The following is a 22,749-nucleotide window of genomic DNA, read 5'->3' on the forward strand; positions in this document are numbered from 1 at the left end:
CGGCCTAATGGCCCTTTATTTCACTCTGCAGCGCAGATATAAACCATGAGGTTATGCCAACGTTCGGTTTTATTATGTAAGTCTGTCGGGCCCTTTACCAACAAGGACTATTAACTGCATGTCCTTTTCCACATTACTTACATGGAAAAGGATACAGCTAGATTCTTCCGAAGCCCATAAGACTATTCTAAAATCGCTGACATATCAACTGAGTCATGAAAATACACAAGCCCAATGACTTACTTAACTTGAAGGAGTCACTAACTTGGCGACAATACTACTCTCACAGAGTAAATTTCCCCCTGTGAAGAGTTTGCAGAGCCTGTTGCTCACTTATCTTTATTATTTGCCGCGATGAGGTACAAAGGTAAAGGCAAGGTGCTACTCATACACCCATATTCTTTTGTCCTACTGTAGTTTTATTTGAATTTCTTCATCTGAACTTTACAGCACTGGAACACTTTACGGTTTATTCATTTGGGATGAAATAGTGGCTCTGTTAAGGGACAAACTACATGCAAAGGCATACCTGCAAAGGCATACCAGGAAGCCTGGCAGCCTTTAACTGGAAAAAAGCAGATTCTGGAAATTACAGTTTATACAAATGTGTGTGTATCCCGCTGCATTCCTGCATTTCATACGCTGGTCCTTCTAAAGCTTTTATTAATTATTATTTAAAAAAAACAAAAAACCAGGGCTTTCTTACGCAGTCATATATATATAGTTTGCCCCTAGTTAACAATCAAATTTAATTGGGATGTGTTTGTTTCTTTGTTTAAATCCTTTTGGTTATAAAATCTAATTTAAGTCCATTAGAAATTGAGGTGTGCATACAAAACTGAACATAAAAGTAAAAAAACATAGTAACGCACACAATGAAAGTAGTAAGATTTCTGTGCTGATGGAAAATGTAGCTGGGAAGGGATGAAGCAGCTTTTTTCAACTTCCCGACCTCCAGATGTTTTGGACTACATCAAACCCTGCTAGGATTCAGTAACTTTGTCTACTAGCAGTGGAAGTTCCTGGAGATATATTCTACCGGCAAGCTCTCTCTACCCACTTTGAAGGAGGCAAACCGCCGTCGCCAGGGAGGTGTCACTGAATAACGCTGGAAGTTTTGTTTCTTTCTTACTTTGTATTGTTGGCATCTCTCTCATGCTCCAGCTAATAAGTAGGGCATCCTCAGGAGCGCTAGCAATGATACTTTGGAGGACAGGAAGAGGGCAAGCTGTCACCGATTCCCCCCCTTCTAACAAGACTATTTTTAAAATAAATAAATAAAAATTTAGTCTAATAAATTTTTAAAAAGAGTCTCGCTCTTTCAATGAATCTTTGAAAACCTGGTTTTTAAAAAATAACGCGAGGCGAAATCAGTGCATCAGGTGGGGGCCGCCTCTTGCCAGAGGCTTCAGCCACCGACTCCCACTTCTGTACTTCTAAACGTGCAGCCTCCCCTTTTGATCTGCAAGCAGACCGTCGGAAGGCGACGGGCGCGGGGGTGCGGTCTCACTAGCTCCCGATCGCGAGTTCCGATAAAGAGGGTCGTTGAAGGGCACAAGCGAAGGAAGCGATGCCCCAAAGCGTCCCTCTTTCACCCCGCGCCCTCCAAGGGAACTTCAGGGCGCCGACTCTCCGCGGGGTCCCTCCGGGGCAGCCCGGCGGGTCGGCGACCCTACGCCCCCTCGCCACCCTCTCGGGACTCGCCGCGTGTCCTCACATACCAGGCCGCCTCCGCCTCCGCGCGCCCCCTTTCCTTCCTTTTCCGTCCGCCTGGTTCCCCGCAGCGCGCGCGCGAGCGAACGCGTCCCAAGGTCAGCCCTGCGAGGGCTCTTTTTTCCCGCCTCCGGGAGGAATGGAGCTCCAGCGCGTGTGGGACGCGGAGTTGCGTGGCAGGGGAGACGCCGCGGCGGCGGCGGGCCAGAGCCAGGCGGAAGGCCGCGGTCCCAAGGACGCGCGCGAGACCCCGCCACACACACACACCCCCACTCTCCACACCGCCACCCTCGAGCCACACACAGTCTTCCTCTTGCCCGGCGAGCGCCCACCCGCTCCTCCACGGCGGGCCTGAGGCGACCCTCTCGTTTGCGCAGCGCCAGCAGCTCGGGCTCGGGAGCTCCCGCCTGTGCCAGGCTCCGGCTTGGTGTGACGCGGCGCGGTGGCGGCGCCTGCCGCTACAGTGACGGAACAGGAGCCCCGGCGACAAGAGCGGCAGAGGCGGCGGCGGCGGCTCCTCCCGGGACCGTGTGAGGAGGCAACCGCGCGCGGCGCTTGCCTGGCAGCCTGCCACCTTCTCTCCCCACCCCCCGGCGGCTCTCGGAGCGCGCGCTCCGCCGGGAACCTCCACCTCCTCCTCCTCCTCCTCCTCCTGCTCGTGCTCCTCCCCCCCTCACCTCAGCGATGTCCGCGAGGGGCATGGAGTTGGCCGGAGCCTATAAAAGCCCCTGACAAGAGCCCCAGCGCCACCGCCAGCACCGGCAAGCGAGAGCAAGGCGGCACACAGCGCGCGAGCGGCAACAGCAACAGCAGCACGAGCCACAGCAGACGACGACGAGGAGGAACCCGGGCGCCGCTGAGCCATCACCATCACCATGTCTTGGGGTTACGGCAAGGACAACGGTGAGTCCCCCGCGACCAAGCAGGGTCGCCTTCGCCCACCTTCCACGCCAACCTGACACGGCGACCTCGCGGCTGCTCCTGCTGCTGCTTGTTCCCCTCCTGGCATTCGTGGCCAGTCCGGCGCGGCACCTGCTGCTGCCGTGGACGGACATCCCGAAGGGGAGCGCACTCTGCAGCCGCTCGGCGCTACCTGAGGCGGCTCTGCGAGGCTGCGCTTCCAGCCCGGGAAGGGGCTTTCAGGACAGAGACGGTGTTTCTCTTCCAGGTTTCCCAGGCGAAACGGAGAGACTCCTTAGTCCAGCTCAGAAAGGGGCGCAACTCAGGGGCTGCGATCCATTAATGGATCAGCAGTTAGAGTTGCGATCTTTGCTCCCGTCAAAGGACGTCTCGTCCAAGCAGAGTTCCCAGCAGCAGGACATCTCTGGCTGAGGAAATGGGGAAGCCGAGGACCTCTAGGGGTCCCACCACAGGTGTTTGAGATGGAAGTGATGGGGAGCTCTATGCAGACTCTTCTTACCTGCACTTCCACGGCCACCTGGCTCTCCCTAGGACTGTCAGCCCCGTGTAGTGCACCTAATTCCCACTCTCCCATCTTCCACGCACATATGCTTTTCGCAGCATGCAAGAGGGACAGGAACCCCCTTCGCTTCCCCCCAATCCCCATCTGATCATTGGGGGCAATTTCACAAGTGTGACATAGGAATTTGGCTCCCCGTGAATTAGGAGAGGTGGTAATATGCATATTAAGTGTGAGTGGTTGGCATAGGTCCCCCCCCCACCTTCCATCCTTCCCCACATTTGGGAAATTGGATTGTGTGAGATGGGACCCTGTCGCAACTGTGTGGTGGGGATTTTGCCAGTCCAGTCCATTGCTTTGCAAAGCTGCCGAGGTGCTGCTTGTCATGCCCACGGAGCTGTGCGATTGCCAGGTGCTATATCCACAAACTCATTTTCTTCAACTTGGAAATACAAAGAAGTTGCTACATTCCTTTCAGATCCCTCTCAGCCAGTTATTTCCCCCCTCCCACACACCAATTCCTAGATCCTGGCAAGCTTAGATCCAGGTTTACAAAACCTCCCTCATCCCACCAATTGTTCTGCAGCATGATCTGTCTCTGCCTGATAGCTAAGGCTTCCAATTCCAGCTGGCCAAGAGATCATTTCATTCCTGCATTCAATATTGATGAGGCAAATGTTAAAGACTCCCAGCTGCACTTAAGGCATTAAAGCCTCCATTGAGTTTTTCTCCTTAAAAAAAAAAATCAGCCATGCCTCTGTAGTCTGCTGGTGTTTTACTCTTGTGCTCTCTCTCTCTTTCTCTTTCTAGGACCTTCTCACTGGCATGAGAACTTCCCCATTGCCAATGGAGAGCGCCAGTCCCCAATCAACATCCAACCGAAGTCTGCCAAGTATGATGCCTCCTTGAAGTCCCTGAACATCAGTTATGACCCATCAGCAGCCAAAAACATAGTGAACAACGGGCATTCCTTCAACGTGGAGTTTGATGACTCTGGTGACAAATGCGGTTAGTCCCTTTTAGCATCTATGGAGTATTTAGCATGCATCTGCTTCCTTTTTATCAGTCTCGTTTTTTTTCTTCCTTGCAAGGCAAATAGGAGTTAATTTGACAGACACAATTTCAGGGCAGGCAAGTGTGTTCTGATAACAATTTTTTTTTTTTTTTTTTTTTTTAACAGAATTTATTGGCATTTTCACAAAACAACATAAACCCAACCCCCACACCTACAAATATCAAAACAAACACAAATACAAATACACATACACATAATGTCAGGATTCTTCTTCTTATCTGTATATCTTACTATAGAAAAAAAAAAAAAAAATTCTAGTTCCGAATCTTGACACTTGACTTCCCCCGCCTATACACCTTCGGTTTTAATACAATACACTTTCTCCTTAACATCTTTTCTCCATAGAAGTTTAACTTATCTTGATATAGAAAGAAAAAACACCTTTGTCTTATCTTTTGCATTATAACCTAAAACTTAACCAAATATTCTTAGAGCTAAACTTATTTCTTCTATCATTTAGCATGCTGCTTTTAACTTAAATTCAATATCTCCTTACTTATTTAAAATAAACTTATTTAACAAACTTCACACTCCGATTTCGGATACCATGGCAGACCATCTATGTTATACAATGATTAATTCAACCCACTCCCCTTTTGTCCATTGTCTTCTCCTGTCTTTCACCAGAACCGAATCCCCTATTGTATGCTTCTGAATGTCCACAGATCCAGGTTACAACCACAACAAACCCTGCATCGAGCTCCAAGATGTTCATCCTCTGCATTCTGAGCTTCTCCGTAGCTTTGTACCAAAATTCTTCTTCTTGTAGAAATCTTAATTCTCTGTCCCTCGACCCCGAGCTGCCACCTCGGAATCTAGATATTAAAAAACTTTCCGTTTCAGGGTTTCTGCCACCCCCTGAAAACAGTCCCTGTTCCAATCGGATTTGCTCTGCCATCTCAGACCATCCTTCCAGCACATCTTCCAGCTCTTTGCAAAAGTCTGTTTCCATTGAGTAGATTTTTTGGAAAGCCTCCTCTGTGGGATACAGATTATTTCCATTTATAATCCCACACAAGACTCTTAATTTTCGATTAGCCAGCTCCAATTGAAAGACAGTGAGCTTTTCCTCTACCTCCCAGTCCTTCTGTGCCAGCATGAGCGCAAAGTCCAACATCTTCGGGGAAGGGAGGTGGGTATCAAATTACATTTCCTGTCTTTTTCCTCCTTTGTCTCAATTTTCTCCTGCGCAATTCCAAATCGCCGCCATTTCTTCCGAAGCCAGAGTATAAAGACCAAAACTTCAAATGGAGATATTTTTCCTCAATTAACCCCTGAGAGGGAATCTCTACAGAGTCAGTTTTCAAATTCCAAGCACTTTCAAGTGATTAGTGTAGCAGCAGTCACTTAAAGAGTTAATTCCTTCCAACCCCCGAAGGGAGAGAGGCGGGCTGCCTTTTCTTTTGATCCCAGAGCTTTTCCCGAAGTACAAAGAGTCAGTCAATTACTCACAGCTTCTGGTTTCTTAGCAACTTCTTAATGACAGGTAGAACAGAGACGCTCCTCACGGACTTTGCCGCCGCATGTAAACATCCCGGTTGGGGCATGTCCCCTGAAGCCCGACTCCGTGGTCCCTTCACCCCCACTCCCCCCTTACAGGGGGCGCGGGGGAAGGGTTCGGAGCACAACGGGCATAGCCGGGGAGCCCAGGGTGCGGGACGCTCTTCCCGCTCCCCAACCAGAGCCCTGCATGCGGCTGCAGGGCTCCTAACCCCCGGGATGAACTGGGTGCCTCGCCACCGAAGCAACCCAGGACCATCCGCAATGGCGCCAGCCGCCGGAAGTTTCGTGTTCTGATAACAATTTAGATTGGTGTATGCTCACCTCTGTTTCAACAGTGGAGGATCTCATCATTATGCTTCGGGGCTGAAGTTTGTTATGCTTTCCAGCTCTACATTTCTGTAGTCTTCATCCTGTAAAAAGAAATCTAATCACCGCACCATTAGAACAGGTGTAGCTGAGGGTCAGGATCAAATGGAGAGGGACAAAAGGGACAACAGACTGTCAGTATTCATACGTTTCAGTTTTATATTTTGGAGTTCCAGATCAAGCAAGCAAACAACATTAATACATAAAGGACCTTTGCAATGCAGCAGCACCCGTCCTGTGGAGTGCTGATGTGCAAAATATTTTCCAGGTACAAATCTTTTGAACTGGAATAATGGGCAGTTCTTTAAGACAAGGGGTATCTGATACTCAGGGCTGGGTGGTGGTATGCCAGAGCTGTCCTAGGGGAGCTGACTGCGAATTACCTCCTAAAAGGATTTCCCTCTCATTTTAGCATTTTTTCAATAGAAGCTGCAGTACATTCTTCCCACATCCCCACACAGTTCACTGGGGCTAGTTAGTCATCCTTTTCAGCACTATCCTCTGTGCAGAGTCACGCCAAATTAAAAAAAAAAAAACACAGAAAAAAACCCTCATTTTGTAAGTCCCTATTCTAAAGAGAATTCCGTGATCATATGGACAATGCTGATGTTCCAAGCTTATGAGTAAGAGTGTGCATGCTTGGTTTTTAGTAATTTCTCCTTCAGCTGCCTGTACAGCATTTTTCACCTACTTACAGTGACTGTGAATGAGCTTTTAAATGTAGGAAATTGTGCTGCTGTAAAGATAGAAGCTGCTTATTTCTCTAGGCACTGGCTCCTTTAACTTGCCTGAGCAAGTGTCCTATTTTTTTCCATCTTGGCAGTGTCATTGAGGGGACAAATTCAAAGAGCCCAGAGCAGCTTTGACTTGTGAGCTTTCCAAACAGTATTGCTAGCAACCATGTAAAAGGCTGCAATCCAAGGTCTACTTCCTTTGATTTTTAATAGGGCAACTCTGGGGGTAAAATGGTTGGTGGACTAGAGCCAGTGCATATACTTAAATCTGCAATAGCCCATATATTAGAGGGGGAAGAAAGAGCCGAAGTAAATGTCAAACGAAATGCAGAATGTCTTTCCAATAGCTTTTTAGTTCTGTCTCACACCATTTCCTTAGTATCCAGTTCCCCTCAACAGACAGCAGTTGTAGCCAAAAGAAGTTAAAGGCACCCAGCACCTTACACTCGGTGAAGCTCACTATAAGTGAGAGGCAGAAAAGTATATGAAAAACATTTTAAAATAGAGACCTACTAGGTATTGAGTTGAATTTTTGCATGGCTCATGCCTTCAGTCTTTTTAGACTCATCCAGTTATCTGCCTGTGCAGACTAGTTTTGCACACAGAAAGAGGAGTCTTCTCCAAAATCCTATAAGCCAAATTCTGCAGTTGTGCAAATTCCATATATTGCTCTGGTTGAAAATCTGGGGTTCTCCAGAATGTTACATCTTTGGTTTCAGTTATTTTGGACAGGGGGGAGAATAAAGGGGGGGCAATGGGCATATGGGGCTGGGTAATCAAATAATGAGAGGAGGGAATTGAGATCTGTGCTCCATAAAGTTGCAATATTCAAGACGACATTGGTTTCTAAACTTTAACTGTTAAAGTTTAATAGAAAGAGAACCTTTTCCCCACTTAACAGTAGGGTGCATATTAAATTTGTTCCTTAAAGAAAATATGTTCAAAATTCTTACCAGATCTCTTGTGGGCATAGTTGGCAACTCATTGTGACAGTGGTGATGCCACTGCCCCCCCCCCCCGGCAGTTCCACATTTCAGAATCCTTTGCTAGGAGTTTGTATTATTCATTCCTTAGGAGTTTGTATTATTCATTGGGGTTTAGAGTCCCTCTCAAGCTGGAGTAAGACAGTGGTGGCCTTGAGGACATACGACACCTCCATAATCCTAGCTTCATACATCTAGCACGATAAAAGGCTTTTCCATAGCATGTGTTTATATAAAGTCCCTACGAAGCTGCGAATTGAAGGGATGTGTGGATGTTTTCAGATCCACTGGAAGAGTGGCTTAGCCAGAAAATACGGCACAGACATTGATCATTTTGATTCTGCAGCAGCCAGCAAGCCAGTCTCAGGCAGCTACAGCTTGCAGAGAGTGGGAGGGATAAGTGGGAGGAGGACAGGACTAGAGTTGAAATGCTCAGAGCAGCTCATCTGTGGACTGCAAGTATGCGGGTGGCAGGTGGGGGGGGAGAGCCACAACTATGCAGATTTAGCAGCAGGTGCCTCAGGTTTGCCTCAGGTTTTCCACACAATGAATAACCAAATGAACCTGCATGCACACATAATTGTATTGATTATATAAATTGAGTCTAAAGCTCAGTAGGGAATCCTTGTGTTTTGCATGGTCTCAAACCTGCCATATCCAGTTCAAAGTCAGGTGGCAGGACTGGGAAAGACCTCTGCCTGTAACCTCGCAAGAGCCTCTGCCAGTCAGAGAAGATGAAACTGGGTTAAAGACCTGACTCAGTATAAAGCAGTTTAACAAGTTAATAATCTGTTGTGAAATTAATTAGCCGTCCTGTTTATGTGACACACAAAAATACAACCATCCTGACTGGATTTCCCAAGCTACCTGTTTACAGATTTCCGGCACTGCAAATTCCACTGACTTCCCATTAAAAGCTTAGAGTTGAAGCCAGCTAAGTCCTACTCAGAATAGACTCCTTGAAATTAATGGCCCTAAGTCATGGCTATTGATTTCAGGGGGTCTTCTCTGGGTAGCGCTGACATTTGATATAACCCTCAGTAGAAAAAATAAAGTAAAATTGAAGTCCAGTCATGTCCATGTTCTTGTCAATGCATGCTATTCTGCTATGCCTATGTACATTTTTATAGAACAGAGAAGTGTTTCCCAAACTTGGGTCTCCAGCTGTTTTTGGACTACAACTCCCATCATCTGTAGCTTGCAGGACCACCATTCAGGGATGGTGGGGATTGTAGTTCCAAAACAGATGGCGACCCAATTTTGGGAAACACTGCTATAGAGGAAGTCTTAAGGCTTAAGCTTTTTTGTAGCTACACATACTAACATGCACACACACACACACACACACACACAAACACACACAAACACACTTTACAAACTGCTAAAACACATGCTGTTGAATTACAACTCTCATCCTTCTTGACAATTGGCCATGCTGGCTTGGACAGATGAAAGTTGGAGTACATCAACATCTGGAGGGCCATAGGTTCCCCCCTACTGCGGGAAGGTGCACACACCCTGCGTATTGAATGGTCTGCTGCCATTATATTTTGGCCACCAAGCTTCAAATCTGCTGTTTAAAAATCCAGTCACTTCCTTATTGAAACATTTCATGTGCTGCACCTCTTTGATGGAAGGGAAATTCTGTGGCTGTTTAATCCTAGATGATATTTTGACATTTTATAAAATGTGTTCTCTGGTGGCACATCCTGTTCTATGTTTATCTATCACAGAATCCCCCAAACATGTATTCTGTCAGTTATAAAGTGACTATTCTGTACATGATAGCCACTATTGATCCTAACAGAAAATGGAAGTGTAGGACTGCTTTAGGAACCAGACTCTCTGTTGGTGCAATAAGGGAATTCCATAAAAATTAGTTATGGCTGCAGTTCTTATTGCATACACTCATCTGCTCAGTTCTGTTACATTTGATGGGCAGGATTTGGCAGCTGGCCATTTACAGCACACCCATAACATTTAATGATCTATAGTACAGCTACGGAAATGTCCTAAGTCCCCGGACAGCAGAAAATCAATTCAGCACATACATTTGTTGAAAGACTTTGACAAAAGGGTCCAATTTCCCCCTTGGGATTACATTTGGAATTTTGATTTGTATGCTGTTTTTGTGAAACGTGTTTTCTGCAAACCTAAGCTCCCATTTGTGCAGTTTTCTCTGTCCCCACTCCCATGGCTGCTGTTCGTTTGCCTGTATCTGGTGGCTGTACCTTTTCCAAACTAGTAAATGCTCTGAAAGTGCATAAACAACCCCTTGCAAAATGTCCAGACTTCTGACTGTTTTTTAGGCCAGCTATAGGATCCACATCTAAATGTGAGCTCTACAGCCCAATCACAGCCCGATTGCAATGAAGTATTGGGATTTTAGAATTATGCTAGGACTAGCTTTAACACAAGTATAGTAGTGTAACTGGGTTGTTTAACTGTTATTTTACGGACCTGCCCCATATGGACATCAGTAGTAACCACTACACCCAGCAGAAAATATTTGCAGAATTAACCTTGTGACATTAGAATGAATAAGCTTTCCTCTTGGCTCAGCACATTTGGTACTGAAGCAAATTTTGCTGAAACAAATACAAGCTAATCACACAGTTCTATCAAAAGGCCCCTATGTGTACAGAAGCAGGATAAACCTGGGTGGGAAAATACCCTGCATCTTTTGTATTTATTTAAATTTGTATTTGGCCCTTCATCCCAAAAAATCACACAGCGGTTCACAACAACTAGCAGTCTGGGGGGGCTTGCTTAGTTCTGCCCTCAGTTCAGAGACGCCTGAGGGTTGCTGTAGCACAGCAGCCTATTTGCTCACTGCTGCATTCGTAGAGTCTTGACTTCTCTGTTGGGAGGGATTTCAAGTGCAAGAAAGTGTTCCCCCCCCCCCACCCTGCCTCCGGCTGCTGATCATCTGTTCAGTGGCAGAAATGAGTGACTTGCTTGCTCATAGATCTCTGAATCGAATTCTGAATCCGTTCTTCCTCTGCAGTTGTGTCACAAAATGTCCGTTTGCACCACAGGCCTATGCACACTGACATGGGAGTAAATCTAAGTGGGTCTTATTCTGAGTAAACATGCACAGGATTCTCCTGTACATCTGTTGGATCATGCCAGAGCCATTCCAACAAGTTGTTTCCAAACCTTGCAGCTGGCATCAGTCTCTAAATTGGTGATGCTCATAAATAAAGGTGTTTCATCAACATTTTAAAGTTTCAGGAGTTTTAAAGCCTGTTGTGAGAAAATATCCAGACCACCGCTATTACAAAGACACACCCGAGTGTGATGACCACCTGAATAATGCAGTTATAGAAAAGGAAGAGGATGTTAGAAAGCAATAATGTAAAGAGAGCAATTATAGCCAGTTTGGAACCTTTCGATTAATTAAGCTGTGAAATCCATAGTAAATTAATTAATTTCTCACTGAGCATGCTTCTGGAAACAAAGAATCCATCACTAGTGAATTAGTTTAATGTAGTGACATAAACTGAGCTAAAGTTGATGATAGTTAATAAAGAACTTATATATGGTTTTTAATAATAAACAAAATAGAAAATAATCTTTCCATTCTGACATGCCTTTTTGTTGAATGTTCTTTGTAGAAAGTCAGTGCTCTTAAAAGCAGGCAAAATACTGAAAGCTATGATTGCATAGTTTCATGGATATAAATTATCTTTCATGGAGGATGAGTAATAAAACATGAAACGCTGAAAACTCTTTGAAATTGACATGTCTATAATGTAATGCAGTACTGCGATCACAGAATCATAATTCATTTTAAGAGCAAATGGGTGAATTGGCAAACTTGCTTGTTGTTTAGCCAAGGATTAGCACAATATAAAATGTTACATGCCACCCCCAATCTCCAAGTGGTGTGAGATTCCAGAGGTTCCAGTTGTGCTTAACAAGGATTGGTTATCATTGTCTAGCACACAGCTCAATTAATCTCATACTTTTATGGATTAATTTATTTAACATGTATGTATGTATGTATGTATGTATGTATGTATGTATTGAAGCAGGTTAATTCCTCCCTGTATAATGAATACTGTATTTCAAAACATTTTAAGGGTTTTTTGCTCATTCTGATACAGTTTTGTTAGTCCAGTTTTAGTAATTATTCACCATGCTATATTATTTAATCACTATGCTTAATATTCATAAACAAAGCATACAAGGATGCAGAAAAAGTCTGCTATCATTGAAATGCACCTCTTCTAGCTCTAAAGTAGGCAGCTGGAAACCTTGATATGGCAGAAGTTTTGTTTTGGAGTGATAACTCAAAAAATTGTGAAACAACTCCCAAAATATCCAATGTATGCACACATTCACAATTTGCCAGCAGTTAAGCCTCACCCTGGCTGAACTTTTTGATACAGACCGTGGGTGTCAACCTGGGGGAGACCACCTTTCTATAAGGACACTTTCCCACTCTGTTTTTCAATTGTCTCTTCCTGCCATAAATATTGGCTTCTATTATAGACAACTGCCTCACTGGGGTTGGGATGGTGGTTGAGAATGGAAGATCATCAAGAGAAATGGCCCTCTAAAAAGCAAGAGTTCCCCCAGACTTTCCCCCTCAGTTACTTAGTCTCAGTATTCCTTAGAATAAATAGACAATTTTTGCACATTTATTATCATTTTAATGGTATTGAGCAAAATAATAACGATAATAATTCATGCTTTTATATATTTTATTATTTAAATTTTCTAATTGTTTTGAGCATAATAATAATGCTCTGCTTTTCCATCTGGAAATACATTTAAATGCAAATCAATTTCATACTAAGGCAACATTGAATAATACAGCATTTGCCTGGTGCCTTCATGATACATCTGTAGGCGCTAGGTGAAAATGTTCCTCTTCAACCAGCCCTTCAAACATGTTTGTGGGAGGGGAGGTTATTGTTTTGTGAACTACCCTGAGATCTTCAGATGAAGGGAGTTATATTAATAAATAAAATAATAATATACAGTATGTGTAAACTCTTAACAGCTTAATAGAATTATTGCACAGACTACAAAAATAGCACTTATGTGTCGGCAAACTACACGTGGGTCATATGTGGGACACATCTGCCAAGTGCTGTGACTACTACAGTTTGTGCAGTTTGACAAAGTCGCATAGTTTGTTGTGCTTGATGAAGCAAGTGTACCTTTTTAGCTACTTTTATTTTAAAAAAAGAGTTGGGAAGTCACAAACTTGTTTATATATTCAACATAAAAAGGTACATTTGCTTCATCAACATACTTGCAGGTTTGGGGTGAGTGTGTTTATGTGTGAAGTTAACCAGAAGTGATACCAGTGCAGAACCCTGATGCATATGAAGTAACCTTAAGTCCCTTGTGTCATATGAGGACTTGGGATACCCAGGAATAGCAATGGGTCTTTAAATAGGAGTAGACTTTCTTCAGGTCTTCAAGCTCTCCTGACAAGTTCATTTAGGGCAAGTCCTAATCGCTGACAGACAATCAACACCAAGTATGTGCAAATAAGGGCCATTTCAGGAAAGTTGGGTGTGTTGCGCTTTTCTGAAAGTTATCTCCTTTTGCTAAACCTTCTGGTGCTATCTAAAACCCCAGCTGACTTCACCCTGGGACACCCTATAGCTATTTATCAGTAAAAAGTATTTTAGGGTGAAAGAAGGTACTCTTATGACTCTCTAAATGTGTTCTATATATACGTTCTGAACCAGGAAATTTGTGTGGCCATTCAGAATGTGCCGCTCAGTTTGTACTCAATCCAGAACCAAGTCAAAATATATATCTAAATATAGAAAGCATGGTTATGAGAGATAATGTTTTAAAAAAGATGCAGCCTCCCAAAATACGGCATTCTGCTGCTAGATAGTGATTAGAACTTCGCCCCAATTGAACTCGTCAATAATGGCTTGTGGGTTAGTTGGGGACAACATGGCCTAATCCTTTAAAATCCTTATTAGTTTGTCTTATGTCAGCAGTAGTACAGTACATTCAGGCATGGGATTATTTGTCTGGTGGGGGAGGCGGTTCAACCCATACATAATGAACCATGCCTGCCTTTTATACTATAGCCCTGTACAGGAACTTAACAAGGTGTCTTACTGTAAGTCAGACAATTGGCCCATCTAGCTCAGTGCAAGCAGGGAGGAAGGCCTTCTGTTTCCACTGATTCTTCTTACCAGTGGCAGGTCCAGAGCATCACTGAGCAGGAGGGCCCACCCCCAAAAGCAGCAGAACTGACTTCCCATCTAAAAGCAGGGGTGGGGAACCTGTATTCCTCCAGATCTTGTTGGATTCCAGTTTCTACATTCCCTAGCTGCTGGCCATGCTGGCTTGGGCTGATGGATATTGGAACCCAATAACATTGGGAGGGCCAAAGGTTCCTCAGCACTGATCTAAAATGGGGAAGGGGAGAGACCCTAGAGATCTTTCAGTCCATAGTCTATAATAGCTTAACTGCACTACTTGCTGAAAGCTCAGTGCCTTCACACATACATTATCTGCCTTCTGTCCAATCTTCATGTTTGCCTTTCCAAGTCTAATGTTTTGTTATTGTGTCTTTAATATTCTTTATGTAATTCCTCCCTCCCTTTTATACTAAATACCACCTTCCTTGGCTTTACTGATTTCTTTTTCATTGTGGAAATCAAGTTTTATATTATGAGCTGGGTGCATTTTTTATCCTTCTTATTCACCTCAGGGGCGAACTGTAGAAGTCATATTGTGTTTTTATACATAATTTTTTTCCCCACATTGCTGATGTTGCAGTTTTTATTTCTGTTATGTAAGCTACCTTGACATGGCATCTTAAGTATTTTTGAAATCAATCAATTAATAAAATGTTGTAAATACAGCTATTTCTTTTTTTCTTTTTTTTACTTGCAGTGCTGAAAGGTGGTCCAGTTGAGGGAACTTACAAGCTGCTTCAGTTCCACATTCATTGGGGTTCCTGTGAAGGCCAAGGCTCTGAACACACTGTGGATGGGGTGAAATATGATGCTGAGGTAAGGCCCTGTTCTTCATCTTCTCAGGGCTTCCTTGGCTCATTCCATATCAAGTGAAATTTCAAGCCCTAAAAGCTCACAAATGGGATGAGATTTTTTTAAAAATTGAAACTTTAGATTTAAACTTAGTTTCAATCATTCAACAGGTGTACAAAATGTTAATAAAATTGGATGACATGAGGTACAAAAGTTAGATCACTTGATATGGAATGACCCCCCCCCCCTTCTGGGTATCTTTATGTCAGGTATTCGAAAAGATCCTGAAAATGTTGATAAAAGCAGGTCACAAGGATAGACATGGTGGCATCTTCTGATCAAAGAAGAGCTTCTAAAATTTGATGGCAGGTGGGATTATTTAAACATCAAATTTATGGAGTATGTGAACTCCCAACCATTTTGATATGAAGCATATGAAGCTCACCTGGGGCAAGAAGCAAGTTCTTTACATGGTGGCTCCAGTCCTTTCATGAGATGTTTTTAATCCAGGTCTTCCGCCAAGAAGCTAAAGGCAGAAGGCATAATCCCTGACTCCACCATTTTATCCTCACAAAAACCTTGTAAGGTAGACAGTGGACGGGCCCAATACCTCTTATTTGAGCTTCATGGCCAAATGGGAATTTGAATCCATGTCTCCCTGGTTTTATTCCAGCAATCTAACCCCTATGCCACACTGGTTGTCAGTAGTGGCATTATGGCACACACACACACACACACACACACACACACACACCCTGTAGAGAATCTTACCATTGCTTGCCTTTCCTCACTGCTTGGACTCAAGCTACTGAATTACCTACTGACTTAAAATAAATATATAATAGATCTCAATCAAGCAAGGGCCAGGCCACAGGGATTTTTAAGAATATATGCTTCAGGATATGGCAGAATGTTTGCATTTAGGAAATTGTTTGAGTGGGTGTAAAATGCCAGCGTGAGAGCACAGCTCTGATATCTACGGTATGTTTGCCTTTCTCAGTGAATGAAAAGCGCAAATCGATGGCTGAACAAGTTTTCAGTAGCTTTTTGTCTCGGCCATAAAAGGACGTGTTAATGTTTAGTATAGGAATTATCTTGGTTCTTCAGTTTGAGAGAAGGCCTTTCTGATAGGTCACTTTATTTCTGCATTTTTCTTTGGCTCCAGCTTCATTTGGTTCATTGGAACACAAAGTATGGTAGTTCTGGTGAAGCTGTGAAACATCCCGATGGCCTGGCCGTTGTGGGCGTGTTTTTGAAGGTTAGTACCATTATGTGTCCTCTTTTGCTATCATTGCTGGCTTTGCAAGAGAACATTTTGTACAATGTGATTTACGCCTCCAGCAGAAGCTGAATTTTCTGTTCACAGGCATTCAAGGTGGCTTTGTGATACTATGTTCCCTTTATTTTAGTCCTGTGAGAACTGATCGTTTGTTTGTTTTTAAAATAATAAGAATAAAAAAATCACAGCATCTTAGAAGTGGAAGGGTCCAAAAACCCACGTAAAACCAACCTCCTTCTATGACACAGAACCATTATCTGCTAGCAAACATTACAAATCAGTCAACCCAACCCACCCATAGCGAGCCCCAAGATAAGTTATAGTGCAGAAAGTTGCTTGCAGAGCAAATACGTCCAGGTGACTCATGCAAGTGAACCAAACCACATGCTGCGTAAATGTCAAGCAGCTTCAGTTTGTACTGATAAGCCTTAAAAAGCTAAAATGATTGGGTCCCAAATATTAAGCATACAGAGTGGTTTCCTACACGGGCTCAGCTTTAACTTTAGGCAGAGTGAAGTGCTGGGGTGCACTGGTCCGCTCCTGTGACAAGCCACAGCCGCTTCACTGCGGTGTTTGTTTGAGTGGGCAGGAAGTGGGTGCCAAGTGGACCAGTGAGCAAGTGGCTGTCAGGTGTTGGAAGGCAGAGAGAGCTATTTGTGACAGCCAATCATCCCTCACCCTCTAAGCTAGTATGCTGTCCTCTGGTGTAGCAGAGGATGTGAGTGTTGAACTTCCACTCAAGTTGACCCAATGCTTGGTGCTATTTTGCCTTTGCTGCAGGGAACAAAATGTCTTGACCTGGCTCTGTTCTTACACATTTGGTAGCCAGGTATACACACATACCTGGTTATAAAATGTGCACACATACTCACACTGAATCAGTTCTATAGGGCGTACATGCGCTTGGTTTTTCCTCTTTCCTTCTGGTGGTTCCCTCACTGTGAGCAGTGAGGTTACAGGAACCAGGCAGAGGGTCTTCTTGATGGAATGCCCTCCCATCAGATGTCAAGGAAATAAACAACTATCTGACTTTTAGAAGATATGTGAAGGCAGCCCTATTTAGGGAAGTTTTAAATGTTTAATGTTTTATTCTGTTTCAATATTCTGCTGGGAGCTGCCCAGAGTGGCTAGAGAAACCCAGCCAGATGTGTGTGGGAAAGAAAGAAAGAAAGAAAGAAAGAAAGAAAGAAAGAAAGAAAGAAAGAAAGAGATAGCCAGGATAGTTTTCATCTATTTGAAAGGCAAAGCAGCAAATAATGCTTTACCCTTCACACTTGTGGCAGTGTACTTTCATTCTTTATGGTGTACACCAGGGATAGGCAACCTAAGGCCCGTGGGCCGGATGCGGCCCAATCGCCTTCTAAATCTGGGAATCGGTGTGTTTTTACATGAGTAGAATGTGTCCTTTTATTTAAAATGCATCTCTGGGTTATTTGTGGGGCCTGTCTGATGTTTTTACATGAATAGAATGTGTGCTTTTATTTAAAATGCATCTCTGGGTTATTTGTGGGGCACAGGAATTCGTTCATTTCCCCCAAAAAAATATAGTCTGGCCCACCACATGGTCTGAGGGACGGTGGACCGGCCCATGGCTGAAAAAAGTTGCTGACCCCTGGTGTACATATGAAACAGTGAACCAAGGCTTGGAGCAAAAATCCAGAGAAATAAATTAGATTTTCCTCCCATGTGGATATATGCTTAAGGCATTAGGTTGTAAAATACTCAGCTTTTAAAACAATGCTAACTGATTAGTTCCCTTACCAAATGAAGATAAACCTCTGTGAAAGACAGTTAAATTTTTACTGTGAAAGATGACAGGATAATCCGGATTAACTCTCTCATTAATATGTAACTTTTGAATGCAAGATGACCTTGTTTGGAGCACTGTGTTTGTTTAAAATTCAATCAGTAAATGTAAGAGAGCCTTCTCTGTGGTGGATCCTCGCTCTTGTAATTCCCTCCCCAGGAAGACATCCTTATTATCTTTTAGGTTCCCTTCAAAAATATATATATTTCTGTTTCCCTGGGCTTTTAAGAAACGGGAATGTAAGCATTTTTTTAATTTAGAGCAATTTGATTTTACTGTTTAGATGAATTGTTGATGTTTTAACATGTTATGCTAGTTTGTATCCTTTATTTTATAATATTATTAAAATGTACTTTTTTGTTTCTTACTACTCTCTTGGTAACATAAATTTATGCTGGCAATATAAACATATGCTGAGCTGTGAGGTGTAAATGATATAAATACATATACATTTGTGTACACAACCTTCTCTTTACGCCTTTTATATCACAGGTAGGAAGTGCCTGTCCTGGAATACAGAAAGTTGTTGATGCGCTGGACACCATTAAACACAAGGTAAAGCTTCTGCCTTTTTGGCAGCTAAGAATGACTGCACTGCAGTTTCCTGCGTTCTTCTTTCAAAGAACAAAATTGCAAGGGGATTCCAAAGGGATTGCTTTTAGCTTCTCATTCCATCTATTCTACCTGGGCAATTATTCTTCAATAATCTTTTGTCAGTAAGAGACCTGCATTCAAAGAGCATTTTTTTTTTTTTTTTTGCTGCTTTCAAATGCACTTTGGTTTCTTCAGCGTTTTGAAAGATTCTGCTCATTTGGTGCAGTGGGGGGTAGGGGGTTGAAAAGGAAAATCCATCCTCCTCCCCTTGCTCAGTAGCCTTGCATAGTCTCACATTATCACCAATTGCTCTAAGGAGAGCAGGTTTACCCTCACTTAGATTGCACCACTTTTTAGTGTGCAGCTTTTGAACGCAACACCACCTTGTTTGAAGCCCAGGCAGACCTCCCTGCATCTCCAACCCTGCCCCCCCCCTCTAGCCAACCCCAGCTCGATAATAGTTATACACTTGTGGAAAGAAATACATAGCTCTCCTTTACATGCTACGGAATTACAGGCAAAGTGTGTGTACACATCATCTACTCGCTACTGCATTGGGCTGTTTTGATCAAAAAGCGTTATCTATTCTAGGGCAAACAGGCTGCCTTCACAAACTTTGATCCAACCAGCCTGCTTCCTGCCTCCCGTGATTTCTGGACCTACCCAGGATCACTGACCACTCCTCCTCTGCTTGAATGTGTGATCTGGATTGTTCTGAAGGAGCCCGTGACTGTCAGCAAGGAACAGGTGAATATATTCCCCCGCCTCCCCCCCCTTTTTGCAGCAAAAAGCATATTAATCTGTAAACACTCCTAATTTTTTGTTATTGGTAAGGTGCCTACACTGGAATTATAGTTTACCCATAGAGGCACATTCTAATGGGAGATATGTTAGCCTGTGGGCAATAAGGGCCAAATCAGGCATGAAGATTCATGGCCAAGATATCGCCTGGTTTTGCTATGTGAATTGCTATCCCCATGGGGAGGCTTGGAAGACCAGGGAAGGGCCATAGCTCAGTTTTAGATCACATTCTTTGAATGCAAAACGTCCCTGGGTTCAGTCCCTAGTATCTCCACAGGTAAGGGTGAGAAAGGTGTATCTTGTGAACCACCTGAGATCTTTTGATGAAGGGCAGTATATAAGTCTAATAAATTACATAATAAATAATAAGATTTCTGCCTGGCACCCTGAAGAGCTACTGCCAGTCAGTGTCCACAGTTCTGATCCAGATGGATCAACAGTCTGACTTGGTATAAGGCACCTTATACTGTTCCAGGGAAGTGATGCTCTGGAAGAGGGTATTTTACCTTTCTCTCCCTTGCCCCCTATCCCCTGAAGCCTACTGTTTCCTCCATGGTGGGGGAGGGGGTGAGGAGAGAGGAACAGATTTTTATCCACCCTACACCTCATTTCTCAGAGCTAGCATTCTCAAAGATCTGTCTTTGTTAGCTTGTGAAAACACTGAACAACATTATTTTCATGGATCTGCCAGGCAAAATAAAGGCAGCTAGGTCACTGGGTACAGTCATACCTTGGAAGCCGAATGGAATTTGTTCCAGAAGTCCATTCGACTTCCAAGGCACGGCTTCTGATTGGCTGCAGGAGCTTCCTGCAACCAATCGGAGGCCATGGAAGCCCCGCTGGACATTCAGCTTCCAAAAGAACATTTGCAAACCGGAACAACTCACTTCCTGGTTTGCGGCGTTCGGTAGCCAAAATGTTCGACTGCTAAGGTGTTCGTCAACCAAGGTACAACTGTAATGCCAAGGTTTAATATTTGCTACAAATTGTTTCCATGTGGCATAGCTCCATGGATAAGTGCTTTCACATGGTGGCCATAACATTTGAAATATACCGGTACTTCTAATATGGTTCAGCCTAGTGAATGAAGAACCTAGTCAATAGCTATCCAGATGGGAGATGCACAGGTGGAACTTTGTGTCTTTCTGAGCACTAGCTGCTTCCCCCATGGAGCAAACTTGTTGCTGATTTTGAGATGCATAAACCCGAGGAACACCTTACTGGCTAAGCCAGAGTGTTGCACACTTTCCAAGAGAATGAGAGGCATGCTCTCACACGGCATGGCCATTCTCGCATTTGCATAAGCAGTTCCCATTCACTTGTGTCTGTTCATAGACATAACACCCTCAATCAGTTAAATGAAATGAGGGATATTTCCAACCAGCACAACTCGCACTGATTTATAAGTACATTTGCCGCTCACATATGAAAGAGCTTCACATATGGATGAGTGCTGCATAATGAAATCCACTCATTGTCCTGGAATTTTGAATTAGACCTGAAGAAGGGGATCTGAAAGGTCTCCCTCCGATTGCTCTGCTAAAACTGAATACATGCCGTACACATAGAGGTTTAGCAAAGAATGTCTCTTTTGAAAAGCATATTTCTGGGTGTAGGTGGGCGTATGCGGAAGTATTGTAATGCATGGTTTAAGACACAGAACTACTGTGGCAGAACTATGTTTTGCCTATTTACTCCACTTATAGCCCACCTTTCCTCCAAGGCATTCATGGTTTCTCTTCCTTTTCCATTTTATCATCACAACAACCCTGTGAGGTAGGTTAAGCTGAGAGTGTAAAGATCATCCCAAATCCTGAGAGTTCCAATAGATTGCTCTGAAAGCCTGTGTGGACTAGGATGTGGGAGACCAGAGTTTAATGACCAGTTGGCCATGCAGCTCACTGGGTGACCTTGGGTCAGTCACTGCCTCTCAGCTTAGCCTACCTCACAGGGTGGTTGTAGGGATTAAAATATGGAGGGAGAGAACCGCGTACTCCGCCTTGAGCTCCTTGGAGAAAAAGGTGGGATATAAACGTGACATATGAATAAATAAAAATTAATTGGAAGCGCATGAATACTGACACCCGCCTCTTCCTTTTCTCTTCTCCAGATGGACAAGCTCCGCTGCCTTTGCTTCAGCTGCGAGGGCGAGTCCCACTGTGCCATGGTGGACAACTGGCGCCCTTGCCAGCCCTTGAAGACCAGGGAAGTTAGAGCCTCCTTCCAATAAGCTGTGCCCATTAAACATTGCTGTGTCCTTGAGGGTTGAGTTATTTTCTGCTAAGCACAAATCAAACTACTGCCATATACATGCACTGGCAACATCTCTCTTCTCCCCCAAATCCCAGTGCTTTCTGCCTATCATCTTCTGACGTTTCTAATAATGAAGGCCATAAAGTGTGGTTGTGTTTGCGGCATGTTTGCAGTGTGTATGCCAGGCTAAAGAGGGCAGGGGAGGGGAATCATGGTGTGATGCTGGATGAGAATTGCTGTGATTTTTTTATTTGATTTCTTTGGTGCTGAGGCTGTAATAGGAGATCTTCATTTGGCAGCTTGCCAAAGGATAGGGTGATAAGCAACAGAAAAAAACAAGCCATTTTTTTTAAATTAAAAAAAAATATAACCTCATGGAACATATGAGGTTAAACGTACTCAGTAACTTGAATCTTTCATGGAAGCACAGGAATGCAATCTAATATGAACATTTTACATCTGATTTAGGAGAATACGTTGTAGCAACATAGGCATTGTAATGCAAAATTAGGATTGAGTTCTTAGCTTTTAAAAAAAGTTTGTAGTGTAAATATTTTAATTGTTTTACATTTTTAGCCATAAATCTGAATCATGTCTTAATGTTAGTGTATTTTATTTTTTTAATTACAGAAATGTCAACTGAGCTAAATTAAGTACTATGATGTGTAAAAATTGTTGATACCATAGCTATAATACAGAGTATTGTTCCACTGAAAAATAATAATGTCATAATTTAAAAAAAGAAATTAATATTGTATTTTAGATACCTTCGCTAATAAATAAAGAAATATATATATATATACTTATGTTTCTGTTCTCAGTCATTTATTGCAATGGGAGAAAAGAGGATGCAACATAAAAACTCTTGAAATTTCAATCTAGGAAGACATTACAGGATTTTGGCTTTGAAAAATAACAAGAGTCTTGCAGCACTTTAAATTGAACTTACGCCGGCCGCAATACATTTGTTAGCTTCAGATAGCATTACAAAACTCTTTGCTGGTTTTGTTGCAACAAAAATTCCTTGTCTGTTACTTTTGGTACATTCTATTGAACTTAAATGAGTAGTATTTATAAGTACACTTAATAGCATATAATTGCAGAGAGTAGCCTTGGTCAAGAGGGCCTTGTTCACAGAAACAAACTGTCAGTAAGTATTTCTGCTGCTGAATAGATATTGGTACCAATCACCTCCCTCTGCCCTCTTCTAACATTCATCTCATCAATTCCTTCCCTGTACCCTC

General features: G+C 43.3%; 1 protein-coding gene across 1 annotated transcript; it reads left to right on the top strand.

The window, feature by feature from the left end:
* The first annotated feature begins 2,375 nt into the window (after positions 1-2,375).
* Positions 2,376-21,854, top strand: CA2 (carbonic anhydrase 2). Its single transcript, XM_033155503.1, has 7 exons — positions 2,376-2,616; positions 3,944-4,141; positions 14,677-14,795; positions 15,937-16,029; positions 18,350-18,412; positions 19,043-19,198; positions 21,363-21,854. The coding sequence occupies exons 1-7, from the start codon at positions 2,589-2,591 to the stop codon at positions 21,480-21,482; spliced, it is 777 nt and encodes a 258-aa protein (XP_033011394.1). The 5' UTR covers positions 2,376-2,588; the 3' UTR covers positions 21,483-21,854.
* Positions 21,855-22,749: the final 895 nt, after the last annotated feature.

This window comes from Lacerta agilis, chromosome 7 (assembly GCF_009819535.1).
Source record: "Lacerta agilis isolate rLacAgi1 chromosome 7, rLacAgi1.pri, whole genome shotgun sequence".
Taxonomy (NCBI): Eukaryota; Metazoa; Chordata; class Lepidosauria; order Squamata; family Lacertidae; genus Lacerta; species Lacerta agilis.